Source organism: Echeneis naucrates, chromosome 17 (assembly GCF_900963305.1).
Source record: "Echeneis naucrates chromosome 17, fEcheNa1.1, whole genome shotgun sequence".
Taxonomy (NCBI): Eukaryota; Metazoa; Chordata; class Actinopteri; order Carangiformes; family Echeneidae; genus Echeneis; species Echeneis naucrates.
Genome location: NC_042527.1, coordinates 10,769,340 through 10,791,284, shown reverse-complemented (window position 1 = coordinate 10,791,284; position 21,945 = coordinate 10,769,340). Strand labels below are relative to the sequence as shown.

The following is a 21,945-nucleotide window of genomic DNA, read 5'->3' as shown; positions in this document are numbered from 1 at the left end:
ACTTGTATTTCTCCTGTTATGGCGTACATCCTCTAGCTTGGGTTGTTGTTTGATTACATGCAGATCACTCAGTAATTAGAATACCAAACGTTTCCTTGTTCATTGTTTTGCTTATACCTCCGGTTTTAAAAATAAAAATGAAAAAAAAAAAAAAAATGAAGGCGCCTTTTCTTTTAGCCCTCCTGCTTGACCATCACAAACCACAGCCAGGTGTTTTATGTAATGAGGGAAAAAAAAAGACACAGCAAGGAACTAAGACAAAACTAAGAAGCTGTACAAAAAATGTGTTTGCGTGTACGTGTGTGTTTGAAGGCTTTGATTGTTTTTATATGCTCGACTGCACAGGATTTTGGGCAGGCAACCTTGAAGCTCCAAGACTTTTTTCCTCATCTCTCTCTCGCTTTCCCCTTTCTCTGCCTATTTGTCAGTCCTTTTTCTTTACTCATCTTTCTCTCTGTGCAATAGCTGGATGCTTCAGCGAAGGTGAAACAGCACGGACGTGGTTTCTATAGCTTTGTTGGAGACCAGCACCTCATCACAAACTGGTCTCGGCTGGTTGGGTGAGCGAATCAAATCGTGGATAGCACGACGAAAACGATTTCAGTTTAGGACTGCAGACCGTGCCTCACATCTCAGTCATCGGAGCACATTCAATTGGATGCATTCTATTCAATTCAGCTCATATATTGGCAGGAGAGAGGCGAGGTAACAAAAACAAACGTCTAAGAAACAGGCATGGAAGCACTCAGAATTTAGGCTTGGGCATCCTCGCCGTTTTTCAACGTCTACAAGTCATTGATCGCCCACACATATTCTATATGTTACCAACAACAGAGATGGATAGGCCATTAGAATGCACTGAGCATCCAGACATTAGTAGTTGGCAGAGAGCAAAATATAGCATATTTATATAACAGGCCAGTGATTATGGATTTAGATTTAGGACAAGAATGCAAAAAACACGTGTCTGCGCATGAGTAAACAGGCGACTTTTAAGTTGTGATTGCTGTTTCTTTCTGTTGCCCCCGACTTGCTATACAAACTCTATTCTAATTAACTATTTCAAAACACTTTGAAACACAACAGTTCTCAAATGAAGTATATCTACAAGCTAATTCAAGCTTCTTTTTTACTTCAGTGTTTTCCATTTAAAAAAAAAATTGGTGGTTTATTTTGATCATGTTTGCATGATGCATCTGCAGTTTGCAAATTGCATGTGACTGAACTCAACAAACCTCTTTTACTTCAAACTTTTCCAATTTATGCGTGTTTTTGTATCTCAAGAGTCCATCGGGGTATTGTTTATCAGAGAAAATGCATTGTTTCTTCAGTCTGGAGTACCTAACATTGCACAGAGCGCAATAGAAGTACTTCCAAAGTCTAGCAGAGCATGACTGATGATTTGTTGTGCTTGGAGGACAGAGAGCGGGGTCACACTGACATTGGCCTGTTAGCTCAGTATACAGCTCCTCTCTGTATGTGTCTGTGTCTATGTTGACCTTTTGCTGATTGTGAATTAAGTGTTGGTGAGTGCTTCAGCTTCCTGCCATTTGACAGCCTACCTCCCCAGCTCTGTTCACCACTGAACCAATAAAACAGCACCAGGACTGTCTCACCCTCACCACCTCCTCCCCCCGCGACCTCCTGTATCCTTCTATCTTTCCGAACATGAGATACTGTCACACCCACTCCCTAGGAGATGGAGGGAAGCTGAAAATATAAAGAAAAACAATTAGTAGCGCTGATGGGCATGCGTGAGGTAATGAAATTGCATGTCTCATTGTAGCGTGTAATGGAGAGCAGTTTGAAGTTAATTGAGGGGAGATAGGACACTGGGCCACTGTCTGCCCAAGTATTGTAGCTGAGCGAGGGGTTTATCAGTGAGAGAATCACTGAACCCAGAAAAAAAAAAAAAAAGACAATTCCTTATCAGCCTTCACAAATGAGAATTATCTTGTTTTAACAGTTGAGATAGCAAGATGAATCGTTACTGTAATTAAATTCATATTCTGTTGTTTTTTTTTTTACCTTTCTGGGTCACATTCATGTGCATGAAATATCTGGAGAAGTCCAATTCATATTTAACATTTCAGCTTATCCAAGTCCAAATAATACTTTATTATTACTTACATATGCACTTGAGCACCTTTACTGCAATGTAAAATTGATATTCAGTTCAACATTATGCATACATTTTTACCATCTGTGGAAGAAAATCTAAGGTGTGGTTTTCATAAAATGGTCTGACTAGGAAATCTTTAGAACACACAGCCTTGAACCTTGGGCAGCTTTCAGAAGGAGATAGAGTGCCACCCTCTGGCGAAGAGAATGAAAGATGTTAAAGTTTCTCTCCACTGGCTTGCAGTGGGTTCATCATGAACATGCCTCATAGACACTAAGCGTAGCATTGAAAAGTGCTTCAGGATGGATGAGATGGCTCAAAAAAAAGAAAAAAAAAGAAAAGAAAATACAAATTAGTGATTTAATTATTGATTCTAAAAGCCAGAATTGCAAAGAAAAATTTGCTGCATTAAAAAGGTAGCCTCATGCTTGATGTATAATGTCAGAGCAAACTGTGACTATATAGTACTCAATTGCCAAAATAACTGATTTCATTTCTGATGCTTTCTTCCCGTTAGCCCTTGCATACAAATTTTTGACCATTTATGTCCAATGTTGTTTTGTTTCCTCCCAATCATAAAAAAAGCATTGCATTTTCCCCGCTATCTGAGAGTTGGTTGATGAGACAAGCCACATCTATCATAACACAAGATGAAGAATTGGGCAGATATCGGGGGTGGGGAACGTTCCTCTCCCCTCCTCACAGTGTTGACAAAAGACAATTAAACGCAGCTTGCCTACAGTATTGATCATGTCTCCCTGATAGGCAGAGCAGAACGCGGCACCTGTATTCATTAAACAACCTGTTTAGCAACCATGCGGCGGAAAGAGAAGTCAGGCTCTGTTTGTGAAACGAAGTGCCACAGGCCAAGAAACACCTGCAAGATTGCACGGAAACTTTCCAATGGAGCGTGACGGAAGGAAAGACAGGAAAGGAGGGAAGGAGGGAAGGACAGCTCATGACCTTGTTTTTGGGAGGGGGGGGGGGGATAAAAAAAGAGAGAGAGCGAGGGGAACAAGGGAAAGAAAGAAAGACACAGACCGGTAAAGGGAAAGCATAGTCAAAATTCAACAAATATTAAATTGGGTGTGCTGACTGAAACAATAATTGGAATATGACAGAGGATATTTATTGCTTTATTGCTTTATAAACACTTGTTCACTGTTAAGGCTTGAGGGTGAAATGTTAAGTTTGACTTGTCCCTGTGAAATTATGAAATGCTTTGGCAAGTAAAATGATTCAATGAATATTAAGCAGAAGCCACATATTGAGTTTTAATTTGTCTTGATAGACTTGTTTTATTTCTGAAGAATTAAGAGATTGCTTTAACCTATAGCACACCTATTTTACATTCTGCAGAGCTGTTTTCCTTCACCCTTCAGTGGGAACCTCTCATTCTAAAAACCTCATTGAAAATAGGTCATTTTCCAGCAGACAGACTATAAATGACAGCTCCCGTAAAAATGTGCCCATAAATACACAAGGGATTTAAAATACAATGTTATAGACCCACTTAAGCAGTTAGGTATGTCCTCAACATTCATGTACCATAGTACTATACTGTAATTTACTGCTAAAAATGTCAATGTAGTGCACCAGCACTCAGTATTCTGCAGTATTTTGAAGGCCATACATTTTTTCCCCTTCTACAAACGTAGATAAGGAATGAGATTTTAAAAATGGCAAAATCTCTGCAAATTTCATGGCAGCCAAAAACACTATAATTCTTCCTTAGACTTTAATAGGGTATTAGAAGGAAAGCTCAAAAATTTTATTTCAAATCTGAGACATGAAAAAAAGCCTGTTATGTGGCCTGTTAACTTACTGGTCATCTCTGTTGACCTTGACCCGAGACGTAATTACCAGACAGACAGCAGCATCACTTGTCCTTGTGTAATTCACACATTTAAGGGAAGGGAGACAGTGTGTAAATGAGAGCTTAATAAAAGTTTTGGTACTTAAGCTCTGACTTTAGGGCGAGCTCAGAGCCTGCCGAGTGTCATCTGTCAACCCTGACTCTGAGCCACTGCTGCAGCTGAGAATACCTCCAGGGAGTGCCGACAGCAAAGACACAAGCAAACTGGAAAGAAGGCAGAGAAGATTTTCATAGGCCATCAAGTGACCTATTCATAGATGAAAGACTGCATTGCAGATTGATTTTCTTTTTTCAGCAGAGGTGACCTTTGAGTGCAGGCTTGGTATAAACTGAACTCTGATAAAAGGGTCAGAGGGGTGTTCAAAGTATACTTCGCAAGAGAGGGACAGTTTTCCAAGATGAAGTGCCAAAAGTTTTCAGAGGGACAAACAAATGTAGAAATAATGCTGTTCTTCTGAGGGCTGCATGTGAAAGTCCTGCTCAGAAAATGTGTGAAGACCAGATTATGCCTGAAAAAGCATGTTGACTATTTCAGAAGGCTAAGCAGCAACACAGCATCCTGGGGTACTTTGAAATAACGATGGTCTGTGTCATAAAACAATTCTGCAGCAATGCACAAATAGGTATAAACATATTTTCTTTTCATTATGCAGCTGAGTAGGACCGGTGCCAAGGTAATTAATGGAAAAGACTGAACCAAAATAAAAATTTGTCGAAAATTTTAATGCAGCAAAAAAATGGGAACGGTATAGTAGCAATGAGCTCACAATGTGATTTTTAACCACATTGCATTCACATTGCACTCTAGTGCACTCAGCACTAGAGTGGCTGCGCAGGGCTTCAGAGCAACATCTCCAAACTTTCATTTCTTGTGTGGGATTGGTGATTCATGGTTTTACAAACACCGTGGCATGCTTTCTCCTTTACTCCCACCCACGAACAATTTAGTATCCAAAATAAAAATGCCCTTAGCAAGTGGAAAAATAACTGGTGTGCTATTTCGGTCCATTTGCTCATTGAGTTCTATAACTAGACACTTGTTAGGTAATATCTGTAAGTAATATTTAATGGTACACCTGCTCTCCTAAACAGAACACTCTGTAAGGAAACATGTCATGCTGCCTACTTGAGATCTGTGAAAAGTACACTAACTTGGCACTTGGCACCCCACCAAAGGAACATTCTTTTGCTTCCGGTGTTTTATTTTTCCAATGACACAGCTGACCTAGCAAAGAGGAGATACAAATAGCAAACGTAGTCCTATTAACTGTTAGTCATGGATCAAGGCATCTGCAGCCCACAATGATTCTTGAAAAGGTCCACAGTATATTGCCTTCCACTTGGTCTTTGTCATGTTCGTTCTCCTGCTTCCTGTGGGAAAGGTTGATTATTAATGGTCATTATTTGCTGGCTGAAGACGTTCAGCAGATATGAGGACAGGTATGGGTTTATGGATTTATAGGTACGCGATGGAACAGAATTTTCTGATTGAGTATGTAATATCTTAGCATGATAACAAGTATAGCGATAGCGTTTCCACCAAAGCATTTTGCCGGGCTAAGTAGGCAGAGAGGTTGTGTTGGTGTCAGTTACCAATAAGAAGCATCATGATGGCTAACTCAGAGATGAGTTTGTACCTTATAAGGTGACTTCAATGTAACTGACCTGTGGATAAACCTTATCAAAGACAGACAGACGGGCTGTTAAAGCCTTTTATTTCCATTATTAGTCATCTGCCTATTTGGGTAACTGTACCTGTCCCCACTTAGCTAAGTGAGGGTTAGTATGTGCATAATAAAAGGAAATAAGTAACTGAGTATGACCAAATATTAACTGAATGAAGTCCACCACGTTTATTGGGAGAGCTGTGTGGGGTGGTGCGTTGGAGTAAATACAGACTTGTAACTAGACTTTGCGGAGCCTGGTGTGTCCACTTTAAAATATCAGTGGGCACTTTGTTCACGCTCGTCTACAGCTTAGTTTATAAGTAACTCTTTTGCTGCAGCATCCATCCTGACACTTGATATAAAAGCTTGATTATCTGTTATGAAAACGGGCCAACATATGTACGATAAGAATAGATTATATCTGTAGTTCAGATAGTGGTAATGTCATCTCTAGCACCAAAAAAAATTAAAGAAAATTTTCTTTTTGTACTTTGGACATACCGTCGTGTTAGATACTTTACATTCCTGGACAGCACCTTCTTTGGAGACATCTAATATTTGTTTTGGGCCACCCTCTCTGTTGACATTTACCGACAGTGCTTCAAAAATGTTACAATAGGTGGGCCACACTGCACCTCTAACACAAAGGGTCTTTCTTATCACCGCTTTAAAGTGCGTCCTGCTTTCTAGCTGACATACACTCAATATACTCCATGACACACTACCTCAACTGTTTGTTTTTTTTAAATCATGATCAGGTCACAATGCACATATGCATGGACACATATGTGTCGAGAATACTGATTGCACAAGTTAACATTTTTAATGGCCCATCTTTCAGGCTTATCTGTGCTTTGGCATGTAATGGTGTTAAAGGATGAGCACAGGATTAGCACAGACATATAAAAGAATTATCTTTTTGCCCTTTTACGGCATGTGGGATCATCAGCTTTGATATTCTGAACAGAATACAGTATCAAATGCCTTTGTATTAAAAGTCGTGTCTTTGGATAAACATTTTGGAAGCTCAGACTTGATCTGTGATTTCATTTTCTCCGAGGGTATAATGTCACTGCTGTTTCAATAAGCCTGCCACCTTCTGTTCATGAAGGTGGCTTTTGAATTTTCATCATTATATATATTCATCATTCATATTCATCAATAGCCTGGATGTGTACAGAAATTAAACACCACAAGATTGTAAGAAAGGTTAGAGGAGGGAGAGGTGAGTGTCAAGACTCCTGTTGCTTTTATGTAGGATTATATGAGTTTTAGCCAAGACTATTAGCAGCAAAATATGCTATGTTTGGGTTATGGTGCGTTTTTGTGCGCTGTCAAAGATTTAATTGTGTCATTGATCTGTCAGTGCCTCTCTCGACTAAGCAGCAATCAACCCTGACCTTGTGTATCACTGTTTACTGAGTTAGCCACTGATGTCAGTTTTGCATCCACACAACAGACTCAGTCCAACCCCTTTTATGTTTTCCTGCCCTTCGGCTTTCTCTCTCCACCCACTTCTGAGGTTACCTGGTCAGGTGTGCGTGTGTGCGTGCGTGGCCAGGGGATAAATGTTCAAAACCCTCCACTGGGCTCTGAGAGGGACACCAGAGGGCCAAGACTTCTGCGTTGGCACCTATAGGGCCATATACTGTGCACTGAGTTTGCTCAGAGGCGCTCAAACAACAGCTCCTGCTCATCTTTCATTCTTCAACACATCAAAGACTGAGAGGATTATCGACGAGAGAAACTAGTTGAGAGGCTGCCGTTAAGGGATCAGCCATGCTTGGAGGCATCCACACTGATTTGTTGGTCACAGTGACTTTGCTCTTCCTTTCTCAGACAGTGACTCAGTGCAGGTGCGTCTCAAGAACAACAGTAGTAACAGTAAAATTTTTTGCTGATATGTCATCTTGAATATTGTGACATCAGTCAATTTATGATTCATTAAAAAAAAGAAGCAATCATTGTCATCCATTTCCCTTTTCAGAGCTGAAAATGGCTTTACATTAGTTCCTCTAACAGAGTGGAGGACAAATGCAGGTATGAGGGATTATAAATTCTGGGCTTGGACTCAATAATCAGCAGAATTGTTTGATTAAAATTGTTGTGATGAAAACACTGAATGAAATGAATGGAAACACATCAAAGAAAGAAAAATCAAAACTAACACCATATTTAACACCATTTTCTTTCACAGAATATGTTACACAGTGTTTCTACAACAGACAGAACACGCTGATATGTGACTGGACCAGCAGCCAACAAAGAACAGGTACCGTAGAAACCATTTACTGCACAAAAACCTCTAGAGATGAATTCACCAATTACTCTAAGTTAATGTATAAAGCCAAATGTATTGTAAAGTGGCCACGTCACGTTTAGTACTGAGTTCACCCTGGTGCAGAGAAATTAAGTGGCTGAAGTAACCTTTAATTTTGCCCCTCCCTTATTGGAGAGGATTTGGAACATCAGTCCACAGTTCTGATTTGATCTGCAGACAGATTGTGACGGTGACTGTGCCTCGCTGCATATCGCTAATTGATCTGAAGCAGGCTAATAATCTTTTATAGCCTGGTGTTCTCCCAGGGGCAATCAAAGCAAAGAGTCTGCACCTGAGGTTAGAATTCAGTACAAAACACTCTAAACAGCTATTTTGCATTTAATGATAATTGTGCCACAACAGATGTACTTCTTGTTTTATTACAATAACAAATGCAAGAAATGGTGAGGAATTATGGCCCAGCATAAGCGCCCATTTCCAACCTGTTTGTACTTTAGACGCACAACACATCCATAACTGTGCATGGTCAATATGTATGAAGGCTCTAAGTGCATCCAGCACATACTCCTACTGTCCTTTATGCCATCATCACAGAGAATGGTATGGTGGAGATTTTAGAAAGTGGTCCACTGGGGCTGAACGGCGAGGCCTGCCTTGAATTTTGGTACCAGAACCCAGTTTCAGCTAATGTGTCTCAACTCCACGCTCTCCTGAGAAGCAGCGCTGGTCTGGCAGAAATCTGGGCTTCTCCTGCCCCTCCAAGCAATACATGGAGACAAGTGTTTGTCCCACTGACAATCAACAACTCAATGAGTCAGGTAAAATGACCAGATATTTTTTAGTTGAACTATGTTGCTAATATATACACACACACACACACACACGCACACAAACGTGTATATTTACAGCAATAGATCGATAGTAGATAATCTGCTTTTTCTTTCATTAGGTTGTACTTGAAGCAGTATCCATAGAGGGACAGATCACATTTAACCAGATAGGTGTAAGAAGAGGCTCATGTGGTAAGTTTTCTTTTACTCTCTTTTTTTCTTCTTCTTTGTCTTAAGAGCAACCGAATTTTAGTCACATCAATGAAGTTTTGGTTCTTTTTTGTTAGTTTATACAGTATATATATATATGCAGCAATAACATTTGTTTGTGAAACTTACTGTCACAGCACCTGTCTGAAAAGGTACAGGTATTTAAAATATATTTTATTTCTTAATTCAGAACTGTAGCAAGGCAGAAAGAATTAAACTACCACTTGCTTTAATAATAATAATAATAATAATAATAATAATAATAATAATAATATGCTGATAGCTAAGATGATTAGAAAAAGACATTGGAGGTTGATACAATATTAACATTTAGCATGATTATTCATTCACATCAATTATTCCAAGCCAGCTGGTGTTATATTTTCTAAGTGATTGTTTACTCAGTCATATGCCCCCACAGGAGCCCAGTGTGAATCAAACACAGAGATTTGGACAGATGAGTCCACCCGCTGTTTCTGTACTGCTGGCCAGCTCTCCTGCTCCCCCTCTCAGTGCCCTAAGGGCCAAATCTGTGGTCCTCACAGAGGGGGCTCCCATGGGTTACACACCTCTGGGATGTGCACGATACACAGTCACACAGACTGCAGCACTTTTGACGGAGTGCTGTTCCGCATCATGGGCACTTGCACCTACGTATTGGCTAAGACCTGCTCACCCGCTGAGGCCCTCCCCGTGTTCAGCGTGGAAGTAGTCAATGAGCAGAAAAGGAACTCATCTGTGCCAACTGTCCAGCAAGTCACTGTGGATACGGGGAACTTCAGAGTGTCACTACTGAAATGGAAAACACACCAGGTTGTGGTGAGTTATTTGAAAGCGAGAGAGAAATTTTGGAGAGGGGCGTTACAATGCATTCTGCATTAGAAAGCAGAGGCCAGTTTTGTCGGACTTCTATGAGACAATTTTTGAACCAAACAATCAAATCTTTCAGTTTTTTATATATTTTTTGTCATTACTTTACAGAAGACAACTACACAGACATAAAATTACTTATTGTCGTGTTTACTCAGCTAATCTCTTTAACAATGGGGCATCACACATCTGACGGACGATCTGAGTATTTCTCCTTGTTCATGACTGAAAGAAACCCTGCAAGCATTTATTTATCATTTGTATGCTAGAAGCCCTTTACCCTTAAAATTATAATGCACTCCAAATTACCATATTTCATTGAAACCTGCCTTCAGAGTACCTCAGAACTGTCTGTACAATTTGACTTTTGGGGTAAGTCCCATATCTGCAGCCCACCCCACTGATATACTGACTTTATCTTTAAGTGCAGAGTTGACTGACATTTAATGCCATTTCCCAGAATTCCCAGTGTAGGTGCCAGTCTTATCAATTCACAAAGATACATTATCTTGAGAAGACTGCTTGTGATGCACAGAATCAGATACAATCAGCTTATACTCTTCTTCAGGTTAATGGGGTCTGGAGGAAGCTCCCGCTGAGCCTTGGCAATGACACCATCAGAATCAGGAGTAACCCCGGTGCTGTGGCACTGGACACCAGTTTTGGTCTTTCTGTTTCCTTCGACAGTGCTGGGGCGGTCCATGTCATCCTACCATCCAGGTACTCTGATAAAGTCTGCGGCATCTGTGGCAACTTTAATAACTTGCGAGGAGATGACTTTTACAAGCCGGATGGTACAGTTGCCCAAGATGCTACAACTTTGACTGAGAGCTGGCGAACTGGGGAAGCCTCCTCCTGTGAGACTATTTCAATCCCTCATCAGTGTGACCCGCTGGAGGAGGCCGAATATGCCAGTGAGCTGTACTGCGGCGCACTGCTCGCTAATACTGGGCCCTTTGCTGGCTGCCAATCAGTTGTAGGAGCAGAGAGTTACTTCAGGGGCTGTGTGGTCAGTATGTGCTCTGCTCACGGTGACCCTGCCGTGCTATGTGAGGCTTTACAGATCTACACTGATATCTGCTATGAGGCTGGAGCTGATTTACCCACATGGAGGAACTCAACATTCTGCCGTATGCTTCTTTATTGCTTTGATACTCTCCGCCCTGCCCCTGTTTTTGCTCGCACAATTGCTGAAGATCATGCTCTGTCCTCTTTCCTCAGCCTTTCAGTGCGGGGAAAACAGCTACTATAACTCATGTGCTGATGGCTGTCCTGAGGTGTGCTCCAGTCAGGACTTAACCAGCTCTTGTGGAAGCTGCGTGGAAAGATGCGAGTGCGATTTTGGCTTCAAAGTTAGTGGGGGAAAGTGTGTCCCAGCGGAGGACTGCGGTTGTTGGCATAATGGGAAACACTATGAGGTAAGTGAGGTACATGACATTAAGCGCTGTGAAATACGCAACTGCAGTCTGATAATGCATTTAGTTTCACAACTCCCTTTTCCCTGCAGAAGGGAGAAACATTCCTTGAAGGACAGTGTGTGCGACGCTGCCAATGTACGGGAAACAATGATGTGCAGTGCACCGCAAAGCAATGTGCAGCCAGCGAGGTCTGTAAAGTCAAGGATGGGAACATAGACTGCTTCCCTTTCAAACCTGCCACCTGCCGCGTGTATGGTGATCCGCACTACATCACCTTTGACCGGGCGGCTTATAACTTTCAAGGCGGCTGCAGTTACACGCTGGCTACAACATGCGGAGAAGAAAGCCCAGTCCCGTTCACCGTGATTGGACACAACATGCATCCTCGCCTTCAGAACTTCACCCGCTCCAAGCTGCAAGCTGTGACTCTGCAAGTCGAAAATTTATACCTCACCCTGAATCAAAGTGGACAGGTCTATGTAAGCATGAAAACCTTCCATCGAGCAACAGGATAAGCATTCATGTCGTAGCAAATTCTATGCTACAAAAGAGATGAAAACACAGAACACTCAGGTTTATGGGAGGCAGTTATTACCCAGGCAGTTCGCTGGAGGAAGTCTGTTGTTTCTCAACTTACAGGAACACATAAACTAATAATTGACCCACTTGACTTTGACCCAAAGAGCTTTTTTTTTTTTTTTTTTTTTGAAGCTAACTGGTTATACTAACTATCCTAGTGGGAAAGAACACATTAATGGTTGTTTGGCTTTCAGAAACAAATTAAGAATCTCAATTGAATAAATTAATACCAAATTATGGATTGTCCTCTCTCTAGGTGAGGAACAGCATTGTCCGGCTCCCCTATTCCACCAATGGAACGTACGGCTCAGTTTGGGTCTACACAGAGGGCGGTGACATTATCCTGAAGACAAGCTTCGGCCTCAGAATTACGCTAGATGGGCACAACAGACTCTTTCTGCAGGTGGATGAGCAGTACAAGTATGAAATGTGCGGATTGTGCGGGACCTACTCTGGATACCAGGATGATGATTTTGTGACCCCAGACGGCCAAAACACGACAGACCCATTTGAGTTTGGTAACAGCTGGAGGGTGCCAGGCATGAATGAGTAAGCCATTTTACTACACAAGGTATTTGCATGCCAACCACAAAGGAGACTAAAATTTGGTTTTGGCTTGTTTTGTTTTGTTTTTAACAACACCAGATGCAGTCTCCAATTATATTCCCAACAGTGCTTAGCATTGAGTGCCAGTCAGCAAATATTAGCAACACATTTATTTTAAAGCTCCACCACGCCAAAATATGCATACAACAAGTAGGTTATTTTGAGAATATACGCAACTGATGGCATTTCTTTATACATTACAACAGCAATGCATGTAAAATATGAACCAATGCACACATATCTATTTTTCTTATGTAGCACAGGCACTATGCTTCCAAATGTGTTGCTGGCAACTTCATTGTCTAAATTTTCTTCTCCAGTTGTGTCCCCAATCCAAATGGCCCAGAACTCTGTGATCATGAGCAGGAGGAGGAGGCCTACGGGCAGTGCTATGCATTGCTGGGTGATCCCTTTAGGCCCTGCCACGAACTCATTCACCCTAGCATCTACATTGGCAGCTGTGTGTACGACTACTGTGCCACAAACGGCAGTCGGCACACGCTGTGTGAATCTCTGAAGTCGTACGCTGCAGCATGTCAGTTTGAAGGAGTGGAACTGCCCCCCTGGCAGACCGGAACAGCCTGTGGTGAGTTACATCATTACACAACGGACTCATCAATCTCTGAGAAGATGTGCACAAGTACAGATACTCAAATTAATCTGGATTATTTGCCTTCACAAAAATGTACTTGCTCGCTAAATGAAGTATATCTGATTCAAATCCTATTTTTCTTTTGGCTTCTGCTTTGATAAGCAATCCAAGCAACTGCCTTTGGACAAAATTATCCTGTTTTTGTCAGTTTTTTGTGATACAGGGAAATTGGGAGAAATTATCAGGTGGGTAAAGTGGGGAGGGCAAGGAAAAAGACACAATACTGACAGGGCACCAAAAAGCCAGAGCAGTGAACTAATTTCCTTATTTTGTTTGCTCATTTGGATTTTTGTTTTGTTTTTGTTCTTGTTCCTATTTCAGCTGACCTCCTAACCTCTTCAGCTGTTCCAACCATGTCAGCTCCTACCTCTCCAACATCAGCCCAGGCTTGTAAGAGCACACAGGGTTTGGGAATACTGTGACATAGTTTGATTCACTATCAGTAATTCAAATAACAAATATTACTTTTGAACTTTGCCCCCCTAGCACATAAGCCAAAGGCTGAATTATCTTGGCATAGTAATCAATAGACTGAATGAAGTAATCGTTTTGTTCTTACAGATAATTAGCTCACTATAACTTTAACTCGATTGTGTTGATGTGCTTTTTCCATAGTCTGTCCAATGAACTGTGACTTTGAAAGAAATCTGTGTGGATGGAAGCAGCTCGTACAGGATAGTTTTGATTGGTCAAGACATTCAGGGCCAACCCCCTCACACCTAACCGGGCCGAACCAGGACCACACCACTGGAGGTAAGACCCATCTTCAGGTTGGGCTACAAAGTCAGTTGTTCTTGAGTCATGCTTATTGTGCTTTTTGTAATTTCTCCAGCCGGTTTCTATATGTACATCGAGGGAGACAGCGTGACACACGGAGACTCAGCTCGCCTGATGAGCTCAGTGTGTCATTATAACGGCCCCCTCTGTCTGCACTTCTGGTACCACATGTACGGTTCAGCGACAGCGATGGCCCTCAATATCTACCTGCTCAAAGGCAATAAAGCCACCAAGCTCTGGTCCAAGACAAACAACCAAGGACCAGAATGGCATCCAGGAAACGTTGACATCGGAGTCTTGGGCCCTTTCCAAGTAAGGATGGCACAGTATAATCAGATAAAACCTGCATTTAACAAAAGAAATATATTATCCTGTTCTGTATTGTGATTTTTTTTTTTTTTTTTTTCACGTGGCCATTTTCAGATTATTGTAGAGGCTATTCGAGGCTTTAATGCTCTATCGGATGTGGCCATAGATGATGTTTCCATTCACTTTGGCTCATGCTCAGGTGAAAATTGTCTCTTACCAAAAGGACAACAAACTATTCCAATTTGATGAGTCAAATTTTGTGTCAAACCTAATTATTTTAGTGTGCAACAGTGCTAATACATTTGGGTTTCAAATTACCATCACACCTGATATCTTGGCGTTTAAATTAAGTCAATTATTACTTCCTCTAGGCAATTTCCCTGACATGGTTATTGGAACTGAGCTTCCCTCTGTAACTACAGAAGTACTCCCATCACATCCAGGTAAGTACACAGGAAGCTCTGTTTTATGCGTCACTTGTTTCTGCATCAGTGAAGTGGACGTTTGGTTACCAATTAGAATCTAGTCCAATAAATACTGAATATGCAGTTTAAAGGTCGGTTGCAAAAATGACCGTGTTGATATTTTGCTAATATTTTTCGAGCAGTCTGCAATCTTGACTGCAGCTTCGGCAGAAACCTTTGTAGCTGGAACCAGATGCTCACAGACGCCTTTGATTGGACATGGCACAGAGGCCCCACTCTCTCCCTGATGACTGGACCCTCCTCTGACCACACTGGGGGTAACACACTAATCCTCTATTGATATGATGCCGAATAACCAAATGGTGAAAAAAAACCAACATTCTCAGCAAGTGTGTCTATTCACATTTTTCTGTCCCCGTGTCCAGATGGTCACTACCTGTACATTGAGGCCAGCGGCGCATCATTCGGAGACATGGCTCGTCTCATCAGCTCTGAGTGTTCTGACCCTGGCCCTCAGTGTCTGCAGTTCTGGTACCACATGTACGGTTCAGCGGACACAATGGGCCTCCATGTTTACTTGCTCCAGAACAGAGTAGTGAATGCTGTCTGGAGGAAGCACAACGACCAAGGAAATATGTGGCACCTGGCTCAGGTGGACTTGACCACAACGGGAGTTTTCCAAGTGAGTCAGTCAATTAAGATGTTTCTTTCCTAAAGCTGTTAGTGAGGTAAGACACTAACAGCAATTTACCTGAACCAGCAGGTGATTGTGACAGGACGTTACTGATGTACAGTATTAATGTGTCTTTACCCTTAGATCATTTTTGAGGGGCGAAGAGGTTCCACCGACCAGTCTGATGTGGCTATAGATGATATTTCACTCCATCATGGACACTGTTCAGGTAAATCTGTCCTCCTGACATCCCACTGTCTTGACACAATGTCCCAGAAAACTATCTGACGTCTTGTTGTTGTTGCTGCAGAGTTGGCTACACCAACAAGCACTGCTACAGAATCTGTGAGAGCAACAACTGAACCTCTGCTCACTTCAACTGTCCCCAAAGCCCCTAAGACCACAAGACCAATTATTACGACGACAAGTGTTCCCCAAACAGCAAGACAAGAACCCAAAACCACAGCTCAACCAGAACTTCCAACCACAGACAGACCAGAACCCCAAACCACAGCTAAACCACAACTTCCAACCACAACCAGACCAGAACCACAAACCACAGCTCAACCACAACTTCCAACCACAACCAGACCAGAACCACAAACCACAGCTCAACCACAACCTCCAACCACAACCAGACCAGAACCCCAAACCACAGCTCAACCACAACCTCCAACCACAACCAGACCAGAACCAAAAACCACAGCTCAACCACAACCTCCAACCACAACCAGACCAGAACCCCAAACCACAGCTAAACCAGAACTTCCAACCACAACCAGACCAGAACCCCAAACCACAGCTAAACAAGAACTTCCAACTACAACCAGATCAGAACCAAAAACCACAGCTCAACCACAACCTCCAACCACAACCAGACCAGAACCCCAAACCACAGCTAAACCAGAACTTCCAACCACAACCAGACCAGAACCCCAAACCACAGCTAAACCAGAACTTCCAACCACAACCAGACCAGAACCACAAACCACAGCTCAACCAGAACTTCCAACCACAACTAGACCAGAACCCCAAACCACAGCTCAACCAGAACTTCCAAACACAACCAGACCAGAACCAGGAACCACAGCTAAACCAGAACTTCCAACCACAACCAGACCAGAACCAGGAACCACAGCTCAACCAGAACTTCCAACCACAACCAGACCGGAACCCCAAACCACAGCTCAACCAGAACTTCCAACCACAGACAGACCAGAACCCCAAACCACAGCTAAACCAGAACTTCCAACCACAAACAGACCGGAACCACAAACCACAGCTAAACCAGAACTTCCAACCACAAACAGACCAGAACCACAAACCACAGCTCAACCAGAACTTCCAACCACAACTAGACTGGAACCCCAAACCACAGCTCAACCACAACCACCAACCAGACCAGAACCAGGAACCACAGCTCAACCAGAACTTCCAACTACAACCAGACCAGAACCACAAACCACAGCTCAACCACAACCTCCAACCACAACCAGATCAGAACCAAAAACCACAGCTCAACCACAACCTCCAACCACAACCAGACCAGAACCCCAAACCACAGCTCAACCACAACCACCAACCAGACCGGAACCAGGAACCACAGCTAAACCAGAACTTCCAACCACAACCAGACCGGAACCCCAAACCACAGCTAAACCAGAACTTCCAACCACAACCAGACCAGAACCCCAAACCACAGCTAAACCAGAACTTCCAACCACAACCAGACCAGAACCACAAACCACAGCTCAACCAGAACTTCCAACCACAACCAGACCAGAACCCCAAACCACAGCTAAACCAGAACTTCCAAACACAACCAGACCAGAACCAGGAACCACAGCTAAACCAGAACTTCCAACCACAACCAGACCAGAACCAGGAACCACAGCTCAACCAGAACTTCCAACTACAACCAGACCGGAACCCCAAACCACAGCTCAACCAGAACTTCCAACCACAACCAGACCAGAACCCCAAACCACAGCTAAACCAGAACTTCCAACCACAAACAGACCGGAACCACAAACCACAGCTAAACCAGAACTTCCAACCACAAACAGACCAGAACCACAAACCACAGCTCAACCAGAACTTCCAACCACAACTAGACTGGAACCCCAAACCACAGCTCAACCACAACCACCAACCAGACCAGAACCAGGAACCACAGCTCAACCAGAACTTCCAACCACAACCAGACCAGAACCAAGAACCACAGCTCAACCAGAACTGCCAAACACAACCAGACCAGAACCAGGAACTACACCTCCACCACAACCTCCAACCACAACTAGACTGGAACCCCAAACCACAGCTCAACCACAACCACCAACCAGACCAGAACCAGGAACCACAGCTCAACCAGAACTTCCAACCACAACCAGACCAGAACCAAGAACCACAGCTCAACCAGAACTTCCAAACACAACCAGACCAAAACCAGGAACTACACCTCCACCACAACCTCCAACCACAACTAGACTGGAACCCCAAACCACAGCTCAACCACAACCACCAACCAGACCAGAACCACAAACGACTACAAGACCAAAACCTCTGACCACTACTCAACCACAGCCACAAACTACAGCTAAACCTAAACCTCCAACCACAACTACACCACAACCACAAACCACAGCTAGACCACAACCTCCAACCACAACTAGATCACAACCAGCATCCACAGCTACAGAAGGATCCCAAACCACGGCGAGACCTCGGCCCCCTACCACGGCGAGACCACGGCCACCTACCACGGCGAGACCACGGCCACCTACCACGGCGCGACCTCGGCCCCCTACCACAGCACGACCTCGGCCCCCTACCACAGCACGACCTCGGCCCCCTACCACAGCGCCACCTCGGCCTCCTACCACAGATAGACCAAAATCTCCAATCACAACTACACCTCAACCACAAACAACAGCTAGACCAAAACCTTCTACCACAGCACGACCTCGGCCCCCTACCACAGCGCCACCTCGGCCTCCTACCACAGATAGACCAAAATCTCCAATCACAACTACACCTGAACCACAAACAACAGCTAGACCAAAACCTTCTACCACAGCACCACCTCGGCCCCCTACCACAGCGCAACCTCGGCCCCCTACCACGGACAGACCTCGGCCCCCTACCACGGACAGACCTCGGCCCCCTACCACGGACAGACCTCGGCCCCCTACCACAGATAGGCCTCGGCCCCCTACCACAGATAGACCACAATCTCCAATCACAACTACACCTCAACCACAAACAACAGCTAGACCAAAACCTCCAACCACAGTGCAACCTCAACCTTCTACCACAGATAGGCCTCGGCCCCCTACCACAGATAGACCACAATCTCCAATCACAACTACACCTCAACCACAAACAACAGCTAGACCAAAACCTCCTACCACAGCGCAACCTCGGCCCCCTACCACAGATAGACCTCAGCCTCCTACCACGGCGCAACCTCTGCCCCCTACCACAGACAGACCACAGCCTTCAGTCACAACTACACCTCAACCACAAACAACAGCTAGACCAAAACCGCCAACTACACCTGTACCAAGTAAGTTTGGACTATCCTATTCAAAAGATATAAAATATGCTAATTTGCGATGGGGTTTTGGAACCAGTTGTAAACACCGTGGTGGTTGTACAGTAAAGCAGGGAAACACACAAATCACAACTTATCTGGAACAGAAACCAGATTATAGTTAAGATTGTGGATTGTGATCTTCAACCAGATCTCCCATGCATACTTTTTGCCTGGTTACGAGTAAAGTGTGTTGTAAAAAGGAAGAATGTTTTTTAAATTTAAATTATTAATTGTATAGATCTTTTTGTCTGTGCTATTGTGCATACGTCTATGTGTACACTATCTCAATCTCTCTCTCTCTAGCACCCTCTTGCCCTGAAAACACTCATTACACAAGTTGTGTGCCAGCCTGTAGTCCAACCTGCGCAAATGTGAATGGCCCACCAGGGTGCATCGACAGTGACAACTGTGTGTCAGGATGCGTATGTGATGATGGCTTTGTGCAGAAGTCGCAGCATTGTGTGCCTCTCAGAGAGTGCGGATGCGTCGACACAAATGGCACCAAACATCAGGTAAGACAGCCGATTGACTCTTAATCAGCCCAACGGGTCAGATACGGTATTGGTTAAATACAGTAGCCGGCGCATTGCATGTGGACCCAAAAGTTATGTGCTCTTTCTTGACAGTTCAATGATGTGTGGTACACCAATCACTGCAGTGAGAAGTGTGAATGTAAGAAAGACGATGGCGTGGGGAATATTGATTGTGATGACGAAGATGAATGTGATGGAAATGCCATCTGCCTTCAAAATGACAGGGGCGAATACTACTGTCAGTCTACAGGTGCTGTAGATTCCAACTGTAACTCTGACAAATCTAAACTACGTTTCACCTCCCTCACTAATTCATGAACTGCTCTAAACTTGTTGCTCCACAGGATTCAATGAGTGCACTATAAAGGGAGATCCTGAGTACAAAACCTTTGATAAGGCGAAGCACGACTTTGAAGGGGAATATTCATATGTGCTGGTCCGGACCAAAAACCTGCCAAATAACCTCCCAGACATCTACATCGAGTGCAGCAATAGACGAACGGAAGAGGACGAAGATGGAAATCATCGTAGCAGTGAAGAAAGCCACAATCGCACAGTCGAAGATGAGGACAGCAGTGATGACGAAGATGATAGCGAAGAGAATGAGGAGCAGCACACATTACAAGAGCTTAAAATCAAAGTGTACAATCACACTGTGGAGTTCAAGAAAAATCGGAGGCTCTTAGTAAGTATGCCGTGACGACAATGTTGAGCAGGCTTTTTGGTCTTCTATCTGAGCTGACTGTTAGCATGCTAGCTACACCGGAGGCTGACAGAGGTGTATTTGGTCATAAATCAAATAGTATACAAAGAAAAATCTGTATACAGTAATTGATCAGGTGCTTGTGGTTCATTTTTTTAGTACATGAACTCAGCATGATTGCTTCATTATTCATCATCTGTAATTGAGTTTCCTATAAATCATGTCATGTCATTAACCACCCAACAGCATTGCTCTACCTAAAAACTGACTAACTACTAAAAATGTTTTCAGTTTGAATTAAATATGACATTCCCGCACAGTCCGAGAAAGCAAAACTTGGCATCTTGTCCATTGCTCAGTTATTAAATTCCACCACACAGCAGAATGTCTCTCCTGCTGGGGATGCTGGCAGTACTGTCAGCTGGACACCAGAGCTTTGAGCATCAGAGAGTATCAGTCGACTCACGAATGCAAGCTGACAGCCCGAGTAAATATGTATGTTCTGTGTTTCCCGGTACACAACATGCATAATTACACAAGACGGAACACTAGTTCACATGAGTTCACGAGTCAACTTGCATAACCCACCGACGCATCCCTCTCGCTATCTCCCTACAGGTGAATGGAAGGAGAGCTCGTACTCCTGCCTCTCCGACTGCTGGTCTAAAGATCAAGCAACATTCCTCACGCATCTACCTGAAGACAGACTTTGGCCTCTCAGTGGAGTTTGATGGACGCAGCGAAGCGGGTAACTAAGTTTTTGCCTTACTAGACATGTCCAACAGAATTAGCAGTCGTCATGGAGTAGGAATTATCACTATTCATTAAATTACAATTTATTACCAAATTAATGTCACGTTGAATTAAATAACACTGTATTCTTCGTGTTTTTCCTGCAGAGATCATTCTCCCACAGAAATATAAAAGGAAAGTGCAGGGGCTTTGTGGGAACTTTGATGGTCAAAAGGAGAATGACTGGGTGAAGCCGGATGGTTCGATGGCCGAAGGTGTTCAAGAGTTCGGCGAAAGTTGGAGAGTGTAAATATAAGATGAATGGAAGACTGAAGCACAACACTTCAAGATCCCCCCACCCCGACCATGAGTAGGAACACTGCTGTCATCTTGCAAGAAAACGCCAAGAACAAACTGAATTCAGCATTTTTACCTTAGACTGTAAAGCGGAGATAGCATTGATGTCCAGTTGCCTTTACCTTCAGCTTTACAAGACTATAAACAGACTGCAACACAGCAGAAGACCTTCACCACTGCACCCCATCTGCTTCAAGAAACAGTTTTCAGTCTATTTTCAGTAGAAATTTTTACCTTTATGAAGAAATCACTGGATTGTGACAGTGCATCAGCCTTTACTGTCATGTGCAGCATTAAATTTTGTCATTTCCATGCACACTATTTATTCAAAAGCTCCTAAAGCTGCGAACATGTGTTCCGCACAGTAACGAGAGAAAAATGCTGAGTACAGCAGGTTTGAACAATGACAATGCATGACTACACGCGGATTATTTAACTCTATTTGATATTGCCGAAAACAGATTAAATGTGCAATAAATGATTCAGGATGTTTCTTGTATTTGTGCCTTGTCCTAATGTGTATTCCAATGGCAACACAGTGGTAGGTTTTCTTTTGAGTCTTCACTGTTTTAATAGATATGTATTGAGGGTAAGTGTGTGTCATGTTGCTCAAGTGCAAAAAAAAAAAAAAAAAAAAAAAAAAACAGCATTCCTAACACACAGCAACAACAGTCAGATAGTCTAGGACAGCAAAACCCGGAAACTCATGACGACACGAAGAACAAAAAAA

The 21,945-nt window shown here is 43.2% G+C and overlaps 1 protein-coding gene across 1 annotated transcript; it reads left to right on the top strand.

Annotated features, from left to right (window-relative positions):
- Positions 1-8,477: 8,477 nt before the first annotated feature.
- Positions 8,478-21,168, top strand: LOC115057613 (uncharacterized). The gene is made up of 24 exons (XM_029524782.1): positions 8,478-8,546; positions 8,665-8,764; positions 9,408-9,805; positions 10,425-10,986; positions 11,078-11,274; positions 11,364-11,753; positions 12,110-12,402; positions 12,780-13,045; positions 13,433-13,501; positions 13,727-13,864; positions 13,944-14,200; positions 14,312-14,396; positions 14,805-14,939; positions 15,048-15,304; positions 15,440-15,524; positions 15,606-15,640; positions 15,738-17,800; positions 17,988-18,130; positions 18,396-18,860; positions 19,194-19,402; positions 19,517-19,673; positions 19,768-20,108; positions 20,745-20,874; positions 21,026-21,168. The coding sequence occupies exons 1-24, from the start codon at positions 8,478-8,480 to the stop codon at positions 21,166-21,168; spliced, it is 6,987 nt and encodes a 2,328-aa protein (XP_029380642.1).
- Positions 21,169-21,945: the final 777 nt, after the last annotated feature.